Source organism: Anabrus simplex, chromosome 7, assembly GCF_040414725.1.
Source record: "Anabrus simplex isolate iqAnaSimp1 chromosome 7, ASM4041472v1, whole genome shotgun sequence".
In the NCBI taxonomy this organism is placed as follows: Eukaryota; Metazoa; Arthropoda; class Insecta; order Orthoptera; family Tettigoniidae; genus Anabrus; species Anabrus simplex.
This window is the reverse complement of record NC_090271.1, coordinates 95,583,871-95,605,788: the sequence shown is the minus strand read 5'-3', so window position 1 is coordinate 95,605,788 and position 21,918 is coordinate 95,583,871. Positions and strand designations below refer to the sequence as shown.

At 39.1% G+C, this 21,918-nt stretch overlaps 1 protein-coding gene across 1 annotated transcript in view; it reads left to right on the top strand.

Moving 5' to 3' along the window:
• LOC136877292 (dynein axonemal heavy chain 5) overlaps positions 1 to 21,918 on the top strand; it is a 363,203-nt gene that overhangs the window by 164,434 nt on the left and 176,851 nt on the right. The window contains exon 6 of the mRNA XM_067151223.1: positions 9,709 to 9,860. Coding sequence (XP_067007324.1) covers positions 9,709 to 9,860 — 152 coding nt within the window. The remainder of the gene's footprint in view (positions 1 to 9,708; positions 9,861 to 21,918) is intronic.

Sequence of the window (21,918 nt, the reverse complement as noted above, 5' to 3'; positions counted from 1 at the left end):
TAATAATAATAATAATAATAATAATGATAAAATAATGGAAAGTTTATGATAAATTTTATGAATTTAAAAACACAGTAAAAATATTAGAACAAACTCAAGGTTCATAGACTCGAAGTAGCATAAACCGTAAACAACAAGTTGGGAAACATGACAACTACAAAATGGAAGTGGTAAATGGCATGGACCCTACAAGGTAATGGAATGTATTCATTGTAGTTAAAGAATTAAAAAATGGTAATTGCCCTTGACATTTTATTGAAGTAAACAAAATAAATTAAGAGAAGGATGAATCAAAAATCATCAACGAAAGAACTAAACAAACTCATTTACAAGATTAAAGTAACTATGCGCTACGTATAAAGAAAAATTTTAGGTACACTTCAGTATACGATTATGCATAATGATTTAAATGAGGGCTAATCCCCATCTACACAATTTGAGAAAAGGAAAGAAAATCTTAACACAGAGACACCGAAAAGTAGTATCAGTTCCTAAAACACTTCTGGTAAAGAATGTCAATTTTAGATGCGTGTGTTAAGAGAAACTGAACTATGGGAGGCAACCCGAGGGAAAGTGAAATTACGTGTTAGTTACAATGTTAAAAAAAAAAAGGAAAAGGGAATTGTCTCCTAAAACAAAATGATGTGAGCTTAGCTCAAAAACCATGTTATTACAACAATTTTAGTGATGAATGTGAATCCCGAGGATAAACTCCTGCACAATAAAAGAAATAATTACATTAATGAAGTTAATGTCCAAAAAATAAGAAGAAATAGTGCTTACCCTGAGACAAGTATCCTATGATGGGATTGATGCAGGAGCACGACCGCTCCCAAGGATGATCAAGAATCAAAGACGCGGAGGCAACCTCGCTCCCGTGGAGGAGGGATGAGATCGAGAAACAGGAAATGGTGCAACCACCAAGGTAACCAATCAGGCTACAGAATTTATCCTCGACTTTCATATTCACAAATTATAATTAAGTTTATTTTGACCAATGAAAGTTGGTCATTTTTTGCTGATCCAAAAAAAATCTTTTGATGCAACAGGAAGCAAGAGGAAATGTGCTTCTAAAAATGGCACATGTGAGTACACGCTGTTTCGTAAGTTAAATACATAATATTTTTAAAAATCACAGCTACATTATACAAAAAAAAAATGTTTCCGAAACAGATTTTTACCTCTTAGTTCCAAAACAATAAAAATTTTTTTTAAAACAATAAATAAATAGGCTTCCATCATTTTCCCACTGCTCTCCCAAATCCGGCCACATCTTCCTCCTTACAAACTTGAGCTATGCTCAAAACTGACATACTTTATAGGTCTACATTACTTGGAGGTTTTTGCCACACGTCACACTTTGATGCCATTCACTGTAGGAACGTTAATATGCATCTGCTTCCTTTCTTTCAGGTATCACTGATTTATGTAGCTGTCGACACCGGCCGGCTGCCAACAATCACCCATACACTTTCAGCCTAACCACATAAAGGCAGGAACATTCCGACAACTCAATCCCAGTATTGGACCGTTGCGCCAAAGTAGTTTAGTGCAGCATCCAGACAGGCACAATAGTTTGTCCACCAGATGGACCAAAGTTTTTTGCAGCAACTGCAACACTGAAAGATATGTAGCAGAAAAGGGGAATAGATCAGGCAAGGCCAGTGTCCAACCATTCTGAAGTGTTTTGGTGAAGAATTGAATAAAACGATGATAGTCAAGGGTTTTTTGTGCTTTGTTTTATTCCAGTAATTAAATGATGGTCACCCAACTGGTGGCTCAATAAATGCTCCATCGGGAGACTCCCTCCCATACTTTGGGATACCAGAAACCCAGGGCAAGCACCATCTATTAATTTAAAAAAGGGACTAAAGATAAAAATGAAAATCTGCAGGAGTTTACCCCACAGCCTGAAAGCTTACAGTTAGAATTTCCTAAGTTGTGACCATAAAAACAAAATCTTATATAACCTAATCATTACCATACAAAATCCATTACATTAAAAAAAAAAAAACAAATACCTAAGGAGGATAACTAATATAGTCACAAATGACAATTCCAATTCCTATTCCTTAACTTTCTGACATTGATCATACACAAAGTCTATATACACAGGGATAACACATGTGTGTGGGCTGGCCAGCCATAAAATAATACAGGCATTTCTTACAACTAAGACATAAATAGTCACAGATAAAGGAATGTATATAACTAGGATACCTTTATTTGCGATAAATGCACTCTACTGATCCTCTTCCTTTCAGGATCACTTGCTAATAAGTATACTGGGGTAAAGAATTTCAAAATCGTGCAGGGACCTCGAAATCTGGGGGCTAACTTACTAATAACAAGGTGCACAGCACTACTGACAGGATAAGTTTTAACAAAAACCTGGTCATCCACAGACAGATTGTGCGGTCTTCGGCCGTGATTGTAGTTACGTTGAACTTTAGCGCAATCAACCTTGAAATATTTTATGCGCACGATGCCAAGTAGCACAGATCGTTTCTGAGTTGGCAACATCAGGAAGGAAATCGTTAATGGACCATAGATTCGAAAGTGGAGAGATAGGAGTACTCTATGGTGACACTAGAAAAGCTAGGTACTTGCCTCCATTTAAACAGTAAACAGGAAGAGGGAGTAGAATGAGACCCACCAAACAGTCACCGATGATACCTGTTCGCGCTAAATTTGTTGTGATCCAAAATAATGCGAGTTTCGTGTGGATTCACATAGTCCCAAATGTGACTGTTACAGCTATTAAATGCCCCCTCCCGCAGAAAGCATGACTCATCTGCCCACAATATCATCTTCTCAAAGTCAGGGTCATCGATACACTGACATAAATACCACTGACATAAATCTCGGCGAAGAGGGAAAACCGTCCCTCTCAAATCTTCCACTTTTTGCGTGTGATAGGGGTAGAGATTTTCCTCATGCACAGTGTTCAGCACAACAGAGTGGGAAGCCTACCGAAAAAATTAAATAAAAACCCATATGAAAGTTATTTTTAACATGTTGCTATTTCAGATAAATTGTAAGACATGTGAATTTTATGTACCTGCAAAGCATTGCTGATGACCCTCAAACTTGTACTTTGGTCTACATTATTCATTTCTGGTACATTTTCTTCAAAAGCTACTGCACCATTCAGTGTTGTGCATTTTTACTCAAACACTCCTGCACTCTCAAATTTTTCTATCCACAGATCGAAATGTGTTGCTGCATGTGCCAGGCTGAGTGGCTCAGACGGTTAAGGCGCTGGCCTTCTGACCCCAACTTGGCAGGTTCGATCCTGGCTCAGTCCAGTGGTATTTGAAAGTACTCAAATACGTCAGCCTCGTGTCGGTAGATTTACTGGCTCGTAAAAGAACTCCTGCGGGACTAAATTCCGGCACCTCGGCATCTCCGAAGAGCGTAAAAGAGTAGTTAGTGGGACATAAAACAAATAACATTATTATTATTATTATTATTATTATTATTATTATTATTATTATTATTATTATTATTATTATTATTATTATTATTATTATTATTATTATTATTAGTTGCTGCATGTAATGACACGGTGAGGAGATCTTTCACTGTAAATCCTCCATGCCTCTGCTTCGTTTTGCTGAGCAGCACAATAAGCTAAATGCAATACAGCAAACTTTGCACAAGAGAATCGTTGCCTGGTAATATTGACACTGAATAAGCTAGTGTCGTTATGTGAGTCCAAGTCCACTGTATGCATGCCAGATTTTCATAAATTACCAATTGCCTGACAGCTACCGATGCCAAGAAATCAGCATCAAACACAAACACATTGTGGTATTCAGTCATTGTCACCGTAGCATACTTGCTATGGTGCGATCCTGTCAATTTAGAGGTCCATGTTCAAATCCTACCCCTGGCAAATTTTTCTTTGATTGGTGTTCTCCGGCTGGTCTTAAGCCATGCGCAGATTTAGCAACACTGCCACCCAAAGGCCATTTGAATTCGCCCGCAGAGCAATCTGATTGGCTAACTTCACCAACTGATAAAATTACAATGGTGCAAAATATAGAATTATTTTTTTCAAATTAATTATCAGCAAGACCAACCCTCCAATGGTGATATACCCAATTCACTTTATTTCCAACCAACCTGTATATTTACTATTTATGAAAATAGAGAAGTCATAGAAAATATCTTGTCCTATGTTCCTGTTATCTCCTTATGTACAGTAGGTCCCTGATTTAATTGTCTACTCAGGTAGATTAATAATAATAATAATAATAATAATAATAATAATAATAATAATAATAATAATAATAATAATAATAATAATAATAATAACAACAACAACAACAAAACTAGAGGTTCATCATAAATAATGTGTGTTGATATGAAATTGCTCCATGTGCTGCCTGGGTACTTTTTTGAATGTTTACTTTTATGATTTGTATTACCTACTAATTATGGGTCAAATTAATTTTTGTAGATTTCTTTATTGTGATGTTGATTTAAGTATTTTTATAGTTTTAGAGTGTCCGGTTCCATGGCTGAATGGTTAGTGTGCTGGCTTCTTCTTCTTCTTCTTCTTCTTCTTCTTCTTCTTCTTCTTCTTCTTCTTCTTCTTCTTCTTATTGAGTCACATAGCTGCCAACTTTCCTGATTTAGGCAGGAGAATCCCGCTTATCAACAGTTTTTCCTGCCTCCTGATTATTCTATTATTTCTCCCGATTTTAGCTTATTTTGTGGTGAACTTCAGTTATTTTCAAATCCTGCTATTTTAGCTTTGTACACCAGTGACCGGAAGTCCTTCACACATTGACCACTTTCAAATGAAATATCAACGTTTATTAATACAAGAAATGCACATGAATGTGCGGTGTTTATTGAAACCTGTCTATCTATTGTGAATCTCTTGTTCTCACGTGCTATGTACACGTTCGTTCACATCAGTCTAGTCTATTCTAGAGACTAGTCACTAGATTTGTAGTCTCTTTTAGTATTTTGTGACAGATAGCAAATACTGTAGTGACTTTTCTAGAGATTTTAGGAGCCATTTGGAGACAATATTGGCAGATTTTAATTTATTACTTGATAAAAATAGCATTGAGCTTTGCATAATTGCACGGGGGCTTGATGCAGTATATTTATCTATGCATTTGCTAAGTAATGGCATCTAAGTGCATGACGGATTCACACATGTGGAGCAAGAGGCTTATCAGAGACCGATCATCTCACGCACATACTTCCTGTGAGGGAACAGAGATGTGTAATTTTTAGGCTTGTAGCCCCGTAAGCAACGCCAGGCAACCAGCACACCCAGCACCAGCAGTGCAGCCTCCGAACAACCACAAACAGTGACTCCACTACTCATCAAGCGCACCATGTCACAGGAATGAGCACAACAGCCAGCCATCCAGCAACCAGCCCAGCAGCCAGCCTAAGGACAATAGCAGCCAGCTCCACAGCCGTTGGAACAACCAGCACCACAGCAGAACCCACCGTCGCTCCAAGAATTGACTCTCATTGTCAATGAACTAGCACGCAGAATGCAAACACTAACCGACCATTTTTTAGAGCCTGAGCAGGGCTTGGACGACACTGGTGGGGACATCGAACTGGACGACCAGGCCTTTCCTTTTCGCAACCTCCAGCCGCTCATTTACAGCAAGGGACTCGAGACTACTCCAGACTACAGAGTTTATCAAATTGCATCAGCACTCGAGGGCATGCTTCATTCCCTACCGGCCGGGAGGGAGCACCACGATGTCACATTCATGCTATGGCTGCTCTCAGCTGGGTATTCCCTGGACCAAGCGCAAAAAAAATACGCATTCAACAGGGCGAACCTGTTGTACATCGCCTTGTCAAGGGGCTAGAACTCGGCCATACAGCTGGACAAAGCCACCGGGGAAGAGATTGCAGAATTACCGGCCGGGTTCCAGTTCCAACCTCAACCACAACGGACCGTCAGCCGCCCCACACCAGGCCGTGGGAGGGGGCGTGGCACTCGCGGTGGAAGAGGAAGAGGGGTGGCAGCAGCTCCAGTAGCAGCAACCACTCAACAGTAGACCTGTCTACAGTTCCTGCTCCACCGGTTCAACTCCCTTGAAACCAACGGAGCCCAGTCCCATCACCAACAACGGAGGATTGACAGACGCCAGTGACTCAGCTATGCAGGATGGTCAGGACACCAGTTCGCTGCAGCCCGAGACGGAAACGACCTCCAGACAAATTCCAGTAACATCTGGTTGTATATATATCTTTCTTTTATGTATTCCACAGATTGGTTTTGCTTGTTTTGTAATCTTTTTATATAATGTGTATAGACAGTCTGCTGTAACTTAATAATTAATAAAAACAGCACTGGTGGGGTCATCTCCCTCAGAGAGACCTCACGGTTCTAGCCTCTTGTCCCGGCGAGGCTGCGCTAGTGCTGGCTCCCCCCTACACGCGCTGAGCCAATCGGCTATATAAGCCATAGGGCGAGGTGGCTCTGGAGCAGTTGTCAAGCGGGGACAGGAGGTAGAACCAACATGACATAATGTCGGACGACGGAGAAGGTCCAGGTTCCGCCTCCAGCTGCCCAGAGGTCTCGGAATCGGACGTCGAAGGATCCGAAGACGATGCCAGCAGCATCTCCGAGTATAGTTTTGAGGGCTCTTTCATACGACCGTTGCCTCGTCACCAGCCAGCCAGTGATCCTCTTCACCCACCCCTCTTAGTCCCGTGCCCTCGTCCTTCTCATTGTCAATCAGTCGCAGTACCACGCGCTAATCCAGTTCCCTATCTGGATACTCCCCTTGGCCAGTATGCCCAGCGCATCATGGACAGCGGAGTATACCTGCCACGGCCACGGGTAGCCCCGCCCGTGTTCCGTGCCACTACACCCACTGCACTAATAGATCAAGCTATCAAGGACTTAGTTCGTCACTGAATACTGGAACCAGCCAGCCCACTTCTGCCTTCCCTATGTTCCTTGTCCCGAAGGAGACAGGAGCAGCCCCCATTATTTATGATCTCTCAAGCTGGACAGATTTCATAGATAAGCCTAGATTCTCACTTCAAGCGCCAGCAGAAGCCTTGTCATCTATCCCAGCTACACATAAAGCAATCAAATTGGATCTCGTCAGTGGGTTTTATCAAATAATTGTCTAATTGTCTAATTGTCTTAAAGTTGATAAAGCATTGATCTTCTTTAAATCAAATTCAAAGTTAGCCACTAAACCCGCCATAAATATAGTAAGACCAGCTATAAGTAATAAAAACTTAGATAATCAAGTATCCACAAATGCTCTATTAAACTGAATCAATAAGTAAACCCCTGCCGTAACCAATGTTGATGAATGTACTAAAGCTGATACAGGTGTCGGAGCTGCTATAGCTGCTGGCAATCAAGAAGAAAAGGGAATTTGAGCTCTCTTAGTTATAGCAGCTAATGGATGGTGTCTTGGAGATCTGGTTCCTGCTGCTTGGCCATTCCTAGGCCTTTCCTGTCCCATCGTCGCCATAAGACCTATCTGTGTTGGTGCGACATAAAACAAATAGCAAAAAATAAAAAAATAAAAAAAATTCAAGTTTTAGTTTTAGATTATCTTGTTTCACATGCAACATTTCCTAGTTGGTTCTGCCTCCTGTCCCTGCTTGACGACTGCTCCAGAGCCAACTCACCCCCTGGCTTATATAGCCGATTGGCTCGGCGCGTGTAGGGGGGAGCCAACACTGGCGCAGCCTCGTCGGGACAAGAGGCTAGAACCGTGAGGTCTCTCTGAGGGAGATGACCCCACCAGTGCTGTTTTTATTAATTATTAAGTTACAGCAGACTGTCTACACACATTATAGAAAAAGATTACAAAACAAGCAAAACCAATCTGTGAAATACCTAAAAGAAAAATATATATACAACCAGATGTTACTGGAATTTGTCTGGAAGTTGTTTCTGTCTCGGGCTGTGGCAAACTGGTGTCCTGACCATCCTGCGTAGCTGAGTCACTGGCGTCTATCGATCCTCCGTTGTTGGTGATGGGATTGGGCTCCATTGGTTTTGAGGGAGTTGATCCGGCAGAGCAGGAACTGTAGACAGGTCTACTGTTGAGTGGTTGCTGCTGCTGGAGCTGCTGCCACCCCTCTGCTCTTCCACCGTGAGTGCCGCGCCCCCTCCCTCGGCCTGGTGTGGGACGGCTGACCATCCATTGTGGTTGATGTTGGAACTGGAACCCGGCCAGTAATTCTGCGATCTTGTCCCTGGTGGCTTGGTCCAGCTGTATGGCCGAGTTCCAGCCCTTCGACAAGGCAATATACAACAGGTTTGCCCTGTTGAATGCGTATATTCTTTGCGCTTGGTCCAGGGAATACCAAGCTGAGAGCAGCCATAGCATGGTCGTGACGTCGTGGCGGTCCCTCCCAGCCGGTAGGGAATGAAGCATGCCCTTGAGTGCTGATGCAATTTGATAAACTCTGTAGTCTGGAGGAGTCTCGAGTCCCTTGCTGTAATTGAGCGGCCAGAGGTTGCGAAAAGGAAAGGCCTGGTTGTCCGGTTCGTTGTCCCCACCAGTGTCTTCCAAGCCCTGCTCAGGCTTTAAAAAATGGTCGGTTAGTGTTTGCATTCTGCGTGCTAGTTGATTGACAATGAGAGTCAATTCTTGGAGGGACGGTGGGTTCTGAGAGTCAATTCTTGGAGCGACGGTGGGTTCTGCTGTGGTGCTGGTTCTTCCAATGGCTGTGGAGCTGGCTGCTGTTGTTCTTGAGCTGGTTGCTGGATGGCTGGCTGCTGTGCTCGTTCCTGTGACATGGTGTGCTTGATGAGTAGTGGAGTCACTGTTTGTGGTTGTTCGGTGCCTGCACTGCTGGTGCTGGGTGTGCTAGTTGAGACAATTAATGTTATAATACGTATACGTATACAATGGTCCTCCTGTACTGCATAAGACATGACATATAATAAGCAGTTTTGACCAATTATAACTCCTGATTTTTCCTGATTTTCATATTAAAATCTCCTGATTTTTGGTTTTGTAAAGTTGGCAGGTATGGAGTTATTGTTGTGTTTGTAGTTTCAAGTACTGGGTGAGTTGGCTGTGCAGTTAGGAGCGTGCATTTGTGAGCTAGCATCCGGGAGGTAGTGGGTTCGAACCCCACTGTCGGCAGCCCTGAAGATGGTTTTCTGTGGTTTCCCATTTTCATACCAGACAAATGCTGGGGCTGTACCTTAATTAAGGCCACACCCGCTTCCTTCCCATTCCTAGGCCATAAGACCTATCTGTGTCGGTGCGACGTAAAGCAAATAGCAAAAAAAAAAAAAAAAAAAAAAAATTAAAAATTCAAGTTTTAGATTATCTTGTTTCACATGCAACATTTTCCTTGTTGCTGTCCATATTGTCTGGGAAGTTGTTGATCCTGTCAAATAAATAATAAAAATAAGCAAAATTACATGTGAATGTACACGTTGCAATGTTGCATTATATATATGATGTTCGCCATTCCAACTGTCATTAGGACAGTCACCAATCAGCCTAGCAAACCAAAACATGTGCAGTCAACACTAATCTTGATCATTTTGGACATTTTCACCCCATCTGTCCCCCAGTGACATTGATAATTGATAGAATATCATTTGAATTTACTCCCTAGGTATAGTAAGTTTTTATGTATGTTCATTGACTCCCTACACACCTAACTCATTATCTCATATTTTCCTTATTTCTCATATACCAATATTCTTTTGTGTGTTTTCAGAAAGTGGCCGTTTCAACCCCTTGCTCCCTAAAGATCAAAAGATGAAGAGAGTTGTGGTTTCAGATGGGGGTGATATTGAAACCTGTGGTCCAAGTGTTGTTGTCTATCGAACAAACTGTAATATCTCCATTGACACAAAGAATATGTCTGAGGTAACTGAAGTGTCAATCCTTACTTATCTTTTAGTGGTGAAGTTCAGGTATGGTAATCTTTTTAGTTCCTTTTTTTTTTCTTAAATATTTAGGTCGATACCTTCCCATATTCCTCAGTTTCTATTTCTGATTCTCATATTGAAATCACCTTTTGCCACTGTATTATCTTCACTATTGACTCTGACTTATATCACTCAGTGCTTCATAAAAACTTATCTGCTATATTTTGATGTTAGTGAATATCAAATGTCTAGTAGCATTAAAAAATAATCTGTTGGCTACGGAACAAATTATTAAATGAAATACTTATATGAGCTACACATGATATTACTGTTGTTTCAGTCAAACACATGAACGATTTATACTCAAATTCTCATAACTTCTACAGGATAAGTAATGAAGTGAATCCATTAAAAGTGAATTATACTCAGGGTAATCTTTGGAGTATATTGGTAATTTATCTATTGATTAAGCTTGAATTCTTCTTCCTCTGCTTGTTCCCATACCCTGGTGAGGTTGTGGGTGTGATGTTGCACATGTGGACTTGACCTTGTTTTATGGCTGGATGTTCTTTCTGACGTGAACCTTATATGAAGGGATATAATCTGCTATTATGTGTTTCTGTGGTGGTTGGCAGCATAGTGTATTGCATGTAAATGAAGAAGTATGTGTGTAAGAACTGTAAACAAGCCAATAGCTCCAAACGTTTTAAATTTTTGATGGGCAAATTTATGCTAGAATGCACATAGAGTCTTTTTGACCGATGTCACAACTTTGTCTAACCTTCAATGGAACCAACTAAACGTGCTCACAGTTAATGCCCATCTCTTGTGGGATCTATCTATCCCTCTCTTGAATGAAAGCAGTTCTTTTGCTATACTGCAAAATTTAGCTTTCTTCATTGTGATAACTGTTAGTAACAAAAGTCATACAGAAAATACATTCTTGGAAGCAAACAGTGCAATTAATCTAAATTAGAATACAGTATGTTGTATATAAAACACTAGCTGTAGTACCTGACATTGCCCGGATAGTTTTTGAATGTTTACCTTCAAGTTTTGTATTACTTGTTAATTATGTGTGAAGTGAGTTTTCATATAATTTCTTATGGAGACATTGATTGATATTTTACAATCTATTATGTCATAATAAAGTTATTTATGTGTGTTCGATTTTAAATTGTAGATTATTTCATTTTTGGGTAAAACTTTGTCCATGTGGAAGCCCTAATTGACTGGGAAGTATTTGATCATTTCAAAAAAATAAGTGACAATTGTAAGTATTTAACTGTCGCACTCTAGATATGGTGTACATGATTCCAACTGTCATTAAGACTGTCACCAATTGGCCTTGCGAACCCAAAATCTGTGGATTAAATACTAACCTCAGTCATTTTAGACTATTTACTATATTTTTTTAAAATTTTTATTTCATTTCAATATAGGCACCTGAGCCAAGGCTCTTCTTGGTGCATTACAAATAAATTACAATGGCAGCTATATTCACAATGTAATTACAAAATAAAATACAGTAAGTATATAATTTAACATGATGTAATAGATAAGATAGGACAAAGCTTCCTAACCAAAATTACCATACTACTTCAAGTATTTAGTTACATTACCCTTGAAGATAGATAAAGTTGGTAACATTTTTATACTTTTTGGAAGTGAGTTATACATAGTTATAGAAAAATGCCAAAGAGAATTTTGACCATAACTAGTGGAATGAATCTGATTGTAGTGAATATTATGAATAATTCTTGTTTCATAATTATGAATCTGTGAATTAGTAATTACTGATGTGTTTGAGCGGACCAATTTGTTTTGAATTTTATAGATCATAATTATAGAAGCCTTTATGCAGAGGTTTGGAAGTGATAATATATTACAATGTTTATACAGATCTTTAGTCGGTGTCAGAATGGGCAGTTTGAAAATTATTTTTAGTGCTCTCTTCCTAAAGACCTCTACCTTTTCAAATAATTCTTTATTACAGCATGCCCAGACATGTATCATATAAGAGATGTGGCTTTCAATAAGAGCATGGTAAATACCCTTCAACAACCCACGAGAGAACTTATATCGCAATCTACTGAGGATACCAATCACAGGGATAATTTTATTACAGATGGTCTCCACGTGATTACTCCACGACAGATTTTCATCTATAATCAGTCCTAAGAATTTAGTACTGTGTATTTTCATTACTCTGTGATTGAAGAAAAGCAGATTTTTATCCAAATTTAATACATATAAAGGTTTGTGAAAATTTATGTAGTTTGTTTTTGTTAGATTTATCGTTAATCGGTTGGAATCAAGCCATGTTTCAAGTAATCGAATATCCTGCTGCATATTTTGTTCAAGTTCCTGATTGCTAGAGCCTGTATAAAAAATATTGGTGTCATCAGCAAAGATGGATAGTCTTCCATTTAATTTAAGGTGACCAATATCATTAATGAAGATAAGAAACAATAAAGGCCCCAGCACAGAACCCTGAGGCATACCAATGGATATCACCTTTACATTACTCTGAGTATTATTACATGTAACAAACTGCTCCATATTAGAGAGGTATCAACAAACCAATCCAATGCAATACCTCTAATGCCTGCTACTTCTAATTTATGTAATAGAATTTTATGATCAACTGTGTCAAAAGCCTTTTTTAGATCTATAAATAAGCCAGCTGCTAACATACCTGAGTCTAAAGCTTGTTGTAGTTTAATACTAATATCCTCAATAGCATTATTGGTACTCAAGTGAGGTAGGAAACCATACTGAAATTGATAAAAATATTTATTATTTAACAAAAATCTAATAATCTTTTTTTAACCACTTGTTCTAAAATCTTAGATAAAGGAGGTAGTACCGAGATTGGTCTGTAATTACTTACATTAAATTTATCCATGCCTTTATAGATTGGTACAACTCTGGCGATTTTAAGTTTGGCTGGTACTTTACCCTCTGATAGAGATTTGTTAACTAATTTTGTGATGTGAGGTATAAGAAATTTAGAGAGTCTCTTTATAAGAGTATTACTAATACCAAAATAGTCAACACTACAACTGTTTTTAAGATGATTAATTATTTGTTCAATTTCATTTTCATTAGTAGGGGTTAAAAACAAGGAATTAGATGGGCCAGGTTCAAGGTGAGGGTATTTACACTGAGGAATGTTCTTAGCTAAAGACAGACCCATATCAGTGAAATAGTCATTAAATATAGTTGAAATTTGACTAGAGTCAGTCACCAACTTATCATTTACTTTCAATTGTATTTCTTCATTGTTACAGTTATTAGTTGTTAAAATATTATTAATAACTTTCCACTGATTATTTGTGCTGTTTAGCCTATTGATATAATAATTATTTTCTAGATCTCTTTTCATTCTAGTAACCCTGTTGCGTATGTCTTTATAGTCTTAAAATAAATGAAAGACAATGATATTTTGTCCATTATATTAAATTTGAAAAGAATTATTAGAATTATTCAAGTGCTTTGGAATATACAATCTGTTTGGTCATTCCATCTTCTGCAAAAACAAATACATTTTTTGGCTGTCCCACTTGTCAGCATGCAACATATAAGTGACAATGTGAAAAGCATGGATTTTCCAGATTTATCCAAACACTTGTAGCAATTGACCTTGTGCCTTGTTAATGGTCATTGAGAATGCAAGGTGAATGGGGAACTGCAGTCTTTTGAAATGAAATGGCATGTCGGTGGGAATGATGAAAATACATTGTTCGTATCGCTTTTTCTTTGTGCTCTGCTGGTAGATCTACCAATCGATGCGCATTTAGGAGACATGATTATTTTGTTGGAGAAAGCAATGGCAACTGCAAGCAAGAAGTAAACTATTTCAAGATTAAAATTATTGTGTTGAAAAGGTGGACACAATAATTTTAATCTTGAAATAGTTTACTTATTGTATCTTCAATACGGAACAAAATGAGATTAGTTACTTGTAACTGCAAGCAAAGCAACTTCTTCTTCTTTTCCTACTGCTTTTTTCCACACCTGTGGGGTCACGGGTGCGAACTGCGTCGCACATGTAGATTTAGCCCTGTTTCATGGCCGGATGCCCTTCCTGGCGCCAACCCTATATGGAGGGATGTAATCACTATTGCGTGTTTCTGTGGTGGTTGGTAGTGTGGTATGTTGTCTGAATATGATGAGGAGAGTGTTGGGATGGATACATACACCCAGTCCCCGATCCAGAAGAATTAATCAGAAGCAATTAAAATCCCCGACCCAGCCGGGAATCGAACCCGGGACCCTCTGAACCGAAGGGCCAGTACATTGACCATTCAGCCAAAGATTCGGACCAAGAAAAGCAACACTATTGTTAATTATATAGGCTACTTTTTAAATGTAATAAAGCAGAGTTTTCAATCTACTTACAGATAAATTACGTACCTTATAACAGTCTTTAATTAGTTCTCAATTGGTAGATCTACCAATTGCACCCATTTATTTCTTTTGGCATCACTACCATGGAAACCATGAAAAAGATGTGCAGTCTACTTTCTATTCACGACATTGTCCAGGTCACAGAGCCTGCAATACCTGCAACCATCTTTATATGCATGGTCATGAACGTCCTAGCACCGGGCGAGTTGGCCGTGGAAGAAGCCATTTCCTCTCCCATCATCTCCATAAGACCTATCTGCGTCGGTGCCACATAAATAAGTTCTTTAAAAAAACCTCCTAGCCTGAAACATACTTGATGAAACATGGTGGCGTCATTTTGTCCTCCTGTGTACAGCATTTTTTACTGAACCATCATGATACAAAGTAAGTCACTGTCACCTAGCGACAATCTGTCCAACAAGTCGAACCAATCTTGGTGCGACTTTGCAATGAAATTATTTACATAAAATTACTCATCATAAAAAGAACTATTCATCAGATTTTATTCAAACCACTTCCTAAACCTTCTCAGGTGTAATAAGAACAAATTGTGAATTTTCAGCAATTTTGCTGCAGTAGTTTTTGAGTCCAGTCGAAACGAACAATCAAATATTCATTTTTATATATCAAATTAGAACACTTATTGCATGTCCTTGTGTGTGCTAACCAGAGTCCTTAAATATTCTTGATCACCAAAGTATTTTGTATATACCGTAAATATATTTATCTTTGTGTGCTGAAATTACTTTTGGATTCTGTCATTGTCTGAGAGAATTGTTTCAGTATTCGGTGTACTTTGTAATTAAAAAATGCCATTTTGTCTCAGATCCAAGAAATGTCGACAGTAGTATTGCCAGTTGCACTGTATGGAACTGAATGTCGACCATCTGACAAAATTTCAGAATGCCAACTACATGCTATGGAAATGAGAATGCTCCATTTGTCTAGGGGACCATGTCAGAAATGACACATTTCGAGAGCAAATGGGTGTTGCTCCAATTGTGGATAAAGGGAGAGGAAACAGTTTGGATGGTATGGCCATACTCTGCGTTCAGCGCCTGATACTGTTGCCAACTCTGTCCTCCATTTTTATGTTGACGGTCTACATCCTAGAGGATGACCAATGCAGCATTGGCAAGACACAATAAATAGTGACTTAAAAATCGTTAGCCTACAGCGTGCTGATGCATGAGACCGGACAAAATGGTGATCACTGACCAAGAAATCTAACCCTGCACCAGTGGGACAACCCTAGGAGGAGGAGGAAGAGGAGGAGGAGGGAGAGGAAGAGGAAGAGAAAGAAGAATTTGTCAGTATTCAGTATGGTCGTTACATTCACAAATGGATCATACATATTAAGTTTACATATCCTTCAGAAAATATTGTTCGTAGGGTCGGTTGTTGCATGCATTTCAGTGGGCTTGTCAGACTGATATGTAATAACTTCTGGCTCTGTGGGAAAGCAACGGGAAACTACCTCACTCCTCATTTCCCTAGAATGTCTCTTCAGTTATGCCTAGGCTATCATTACAGGTGTTGGCAGAGCTATGGAGGATCAAATCAGCTTTTGGGCTGAATACCCAACATACTCACTAGGAGAAGCTGGGACTCCAGCTGCTTCTCATCACCATCATCATGTCCGCCTCCATAGCATAATGGTTAGTGTTATCATTTGCTGTCCTCTGGGACCCGGGTTTGTTTCCGGTACTGCCAGAAATTTAAGAATGGCAGGAGGGCTGATAAGTGGTTGAAATGGTACATGCAGCTCACCTTCATTCGGGGTGTGCCTGAAAAGAGCTGTACCATATCGGGAAGAGGACACAAGTTTACTTTATCATCATCATCATCATTGGTTTATTGCCCCAGAAAGCCAGGAACAGTTATACACAAGCCTATTCCAATTTGTTGTGTCCATTCACAGTTGTTGGTTGATTACATAATAACGATTCATACTTCGCTTTTCATTGTCTTTGAAAATTTGTTTCTCCCAAACATCTTAAAGTCTCTCTCTCGGTCTTTTGCCTGGACCAGTCTTTTCAAAGTTCTATTGTTTCACTCCGACTTTTTTTTCCATTTGAGTTGATATCTTATTTTTTCATTTTTTTATTTTATCCTTTCTTGTTCTTTGTTGACAAGAATGGAAAAACTTCATTTCAAGTTGTCTGGAGATAATTGTTGACTGGTCCAGTCAATGTTGCTGCTTCCAGTCCACAAGTCAAGATTGGTACAAGGTATGTTTTGTACAGGGCTATACTGCAAGGCAGTGGAAGTATTTTCATCCCAAAACATTTGATGAATGGAGTGGCAGAATTGGGATTCTGTTTATATTCTAATGCTAATTTTCTATGGTATGGTAAAAAATGAAATGGTGTATGGCTGTTAGTGCCGGGAGTGTCCAAGGAAAGTTCGGCTCACCAGATGCAGGTCTTTCGATTTGACGGCCAAAGGCGACCTGCGCGTCGTGATGAGGATGAAATGATGATGAAGACGACACATACATCCAGGCCTCATGCCAGCGAAATTAACAAATTATGGTTAAAATTCCCGACTCTGCCGGGAATCGAACCCGGGACCTCTGTGACCAAAAGCCAGCACGCTAACCATTTAGCCATGGAGCCGGATTCAAATTGTTGATAGTGTATGTTTCATCACTTCCAACTCTCAGATGGACAGTTTCAGAATTCCTACCAATCACCAAACCAACTGTCTTGGTTTTGCTGATTTTATCAGTCCCATTCTTCTAAATTCTTGTCAAGGTTGTAGCCTGGCTAGTAATTCAGTTTCACTGGGCGAGTTGGCCATGCAGTTAGGGGTGTGTAGCTATGAGCTTGCATCCGGGGGATAGTGGGTTTCAACTCCACTGTCGGCAGCCCTGAAGATGGTTTTCTGTGGTTTCCCATTTTCACACCAGGCAAATGCTGGGGCTGAACCTTAATTAAAGCCACAGCTACTTCCTTCCCATTCTTAGACCTATCCCATTATTGCCATAAGACCTATCTGTGTTGGTGCAACATAAAGCAAATAGAAAAAAAAAATATTGTAATTCAGTTTCCATTCCCCCCACCCCCTCATTGTCATTACATCATTGGCAAAGACTTAGGCATTTGTTGTTTGGCCCTTTCTTTTAATTATCTCATCATTATAACAATGAAGAGTGTTGGGGTTAAACAACATCTTTGTTGGATTCCATTCATTGTTTGAAACCAACCATATCACTCATATCCCGGCTGGCACCGTTATATTCCTCTTTCTCTTATGTCATCAGCTGACTGCCTCAGTCAGTCAGCCAGGAGACTCCCACTAGCATCTCTATATATTTTTGCCAGGAATTATAATCAACTAAGTTTCTGATTTTAAGGAGTTTTCCTCAATTGTTATTGTTTGAAATTCAGGAATCAGAACACAATAATATAAACCACATTTTTATATTTAGAAGAAAGAAGAACCTCTTTCCCTTTAAAGACCAATGCCACAACGAACTATTTTATCAATACACACAACGATATATTTGGGGTTTTAATTCTGTATGGAAGAGCATTTTAACTTCGTTATCAATCACCTTTAGTGTTCTCATTATTTGTGCTTAATATACGTTTTTTAAAGCTGATATTGTTCCAAAATGGAATGGAAAATGTTTAACTAGAATTTAAGCTGACACATGTTTATATATGTATGCATAAAAAGTAGCTATAAAAATAAAATAAGTATTGGATGGTGGGAAAAATCCTTTGAACTTAGGTGTTAAAGCCAATATGGAATAAAAAATGAGATTCATAAGTTGTAACTATTTTGATGGGTATTGAGAATGCCCTTAATTCAAGGTATTTTTCCCAAGTGGATAAGAGTATAGAGGTTTTAATTCCTGCCCACTTTCTCCTTGGGGAGAAACTGACTCCCCATTCCTAGCGGTCAGGAAACGATGAATGCAAATAATTTGACAAAGGAGTTTCATCAGAAGTAGAAGGCAAATGACAACTTCTGGAATAGGTGATTTAAGGAATTCCTCCTAAAACTACAGAGCTTCCATGATGTCAGGCAACCACAAAGAAAATGGCCAAAATTAAGGATAGGTGAGGATAGGTGATGTACTTTTTCAGGAGGATATCCTACCAAGGCAAAAGTGGAAGGAGGCTCAGATTGAGGTTGTGTACCTAGAGTGGGATGACAAGATAAGGACAGTGACAGTTCATCAATCTGATGGGCAAAATTTAGCTGCCCAGTTCAGCTGGTCATCCCGTTGGACATAAACCAGGGTGAGGAAGATGTGAAGGACTGATATGTGCCAGCAGAACTAGGGACTTTCATATATCTATTCTTTAGTTATTATTTTATAATGTAGAATGTATTGCTAACTAAAAAGCAGCCTTGATGGTAAGATGTTGTAATCGGTAACATAAGTGACTGTGAACATTGAAAATTTGCAACAAAATTTTACTTTTTTGGTTTCTCTATCAGTAACACACCTGCCAATAAAATTTTATGCTATGAAGAAATCTCAGCAAAATGAACACAATGATGAAAGACTCATGAAGATATCTCCAACCGATCAGAAGGATAAATGTCCAAATGCTGAGTGGGCTGCACCAATTCTCCTATCCACATATTGTGAGCAGTTAGCTGAGAGGATACTTCCTAGATATTAAAAGTGGTCGACCTGCTCCAGTGAAGTATCTGCAGTGAAGATATTCGTAGCAGGGAGGTTTGACCTAGATTCAGGCTGTGCGAGTACTTTGGTTTTCTGAGCATTAATGGAGAGACCAAAACAATCGCAAGCACTCTTGAAATAGCAGACGGACTGTTGTAACTCATCAGGTTTGAGAGCAGGTGTGGTAGCATCATCTGCATAATGCAATTTCATAACGGAGAAAGTCTTAGTAAGTTTTCGGGAGCAAAGTCTAGCCAGATTGAAGAGTCCCACATTGAAGCGATATCTGACTTTTACACCTTGGTTGTTTGTAGATGTTCAATATAGCATGGCAGCTTGATAAAGAGCAAAGAGTGTTGAAGCAAGCACACATCACTGTTTCAATCCAGGAGTGGTTGGAAATGATCAGAGATAATATTTTGATGAATGATTTGTCCAGACATGTTATCATAAAAAGCCTTGACCAGATCTACAAAATGCTGTGGACAGCCAAAGTGCTTCAGTACTGTCCACATAGCTAGTCTCACGACTGAGTCAAAAGCCTTTTTTTCAGGTTATAGAACACTAATTATAAAGGAGTCTGTTGCTCTCTGCATTATTGCTGGATTGCCTTGCACAGAAGATTATATCTGTTGTGCCTCTGGATTTGAAAAGCGCACTGCAGCTTGGGTAGGATCCTCTTGAAAATAATCTGCAGACAATTGAGCAAAATTCTAGCAAGAATTTTACCTGCTATAGATAGCAATGATATACCCCGGTAGTAGCCACAAGCACTATGATCACCTTTTAGAAAAAAGTAATTATAGTGGCATTTTTAAGGTCACCAGGCATTTCGCATTTCCAATATTAAGTGTATGATGTCTGGTCTTTAAAGGTAGGCCTCCACTTTGAATCTGTTTCAGAAGAATGTTATCTGGGCCAGGGGACTTTCCAGGTTTCAGTTTACCGAGAGCAGCACTGAATTCCCTGAATGTTGGTGGGAGAACCATCCATGATTTTTGGGGTTGTAAGGGCACATCATTGAGAAGGTCTTCAACTGCATTTGAACTAGGATTGAGAAGAGTGAAGAAATGTTCTTGCCAATATTCTAGGATTTCTTGACTATCAATAATAGTAGTAACATTATCAGCAGCTTTCAGTGTCCCAAAGGAGGAGCGAGTTGGGCCATATAACTCTTTTCTTCTTGCATAGAAACGCGGGTTTCAGGTATCAGATATACTTTGCAGTTCCTGAGTTTGATGTAATTATTAAATTAATGTAGTAATGGTCCACCTTTCAATACTATAATATGTAATATTCTAAATTACATTAATTAGGGACTAGTTTCGGCCTGGGTTGGCCATCTTCAGCCTTAATGTAAAACACCTAATAACTAAACAAATGTACATGCACACAATTGACATAAAAACAAATGAAAACAAATATATACAAAGTGACATTAAAAACTGGGATGGAATATGAATAAATTTGAAAATGAACTAGGTTCTAACATCTTGAGTATGTTCATCATTGAGAATAATTTCAAGTATTAAGTATTAATTTATATACACAGAACTGTTAGTTCTAATACTGCTGATCATTTCAATAGGAACTGGTAAATGTTGATCCTGTAGTTTGTCATCAAATCTATATGTGTGGTGTTAGCTATATGTAATCCATTGGACACTGCTGTAAATAACCACTAGCTGACAGGGAACTGTTAGATGTTGTTTCATCTTCAATCAAAATAATAAATGAGATGCTCTCATGGTGCTTGTTAAATCTTGCTGAAATGTTGTTGGACATTGTCAGGACAGCACATGAAGATGTGGTTAACACAGATACATTGTGTCTGGTATAAAATTTTTGTGATTCATTGCGGTGCCCATGAAGTTAACCTGATAAATTAGATAAAATTAAATTAATGAATTGAATGAGAGAATGTGTTAGTTAGATGGTATAGGTTATATGAGACTTACCTCTCAATACAGCATGAGGTGTGTGGTCCATTGTTGAGTGTGCTTCAGACTAACTGTTTTGAAATTCAAATGAAAAGGAAGGAGAGGGGAGGGGAAGGTCAGAAGGAGAGGGGGTTGGGGAAGGGGGTGGAGGAGGGGGAGGGGGGTTAAGGTGGGGCTGAAGGATGTGGGAAAAAGGATGGTCATCATCTAGGTGGTAACGAAGTCTATAGACGTCTTTGAGTGCCATAAAATTCATGCAAATAATAGGAATTTTTTGGCACAGTCTTACTTGGCATTAGATGACAATGAAAGTGCATGAAAGGGCATCTCATGGGCAGTTCAATGTGCAGGAAGACGGTTACAAATGGCCAGTAAGTACAGCGCACAACGCACCAGATGGTAAACAGACACATGACATCAGAAGATCCAGCTCCAAATGTATAGCTCCAATGCCATCTGTGCGATGTACCAGTCCACAGACACTTCAGATCACAGCAGCTCCAGGATGGAAAATGTGCGCAAGTTGCAACACGGACAAGCAAGCAGAAAGAGAAGGAACAAGTACAATACACACATATAATAAGGAATCAAAATTATTCTGTAACACACATTAGGTAGTCGTTTAGTTTCAAAATGGGTTTCCATGATCCAGGGCAATAATGTTTTAGAAAATATCATGGGGCAATGGTAAGTGAAACACTTCCAGTGACATGAGACCTAGTCTCTAGAAATCCCATGGAAGTCATGTGTACACGGTACAGGAGATTACTTTACATTTTGTCACAGGTTACATAACCAGTACTAGCATTTTAATTTATTACACAGTGTGACAATGAATTCTTAACAACTCTTAGTTACATAGCTTTTAAGGCAATATATGTGAAAAATGTACACAAAATGGTCATACATTAATACTCCTTACACTTGGGTTTTACATTAACCCATTACATCAAGTGCCAACCTAAGCAGGCTTGACTTGACTGAGGTGAACTCTATGGATACTTTTCGAATGGGGATCACTCACCAAAATAGAGACAGGGGTCAAAAATTCAAGTATG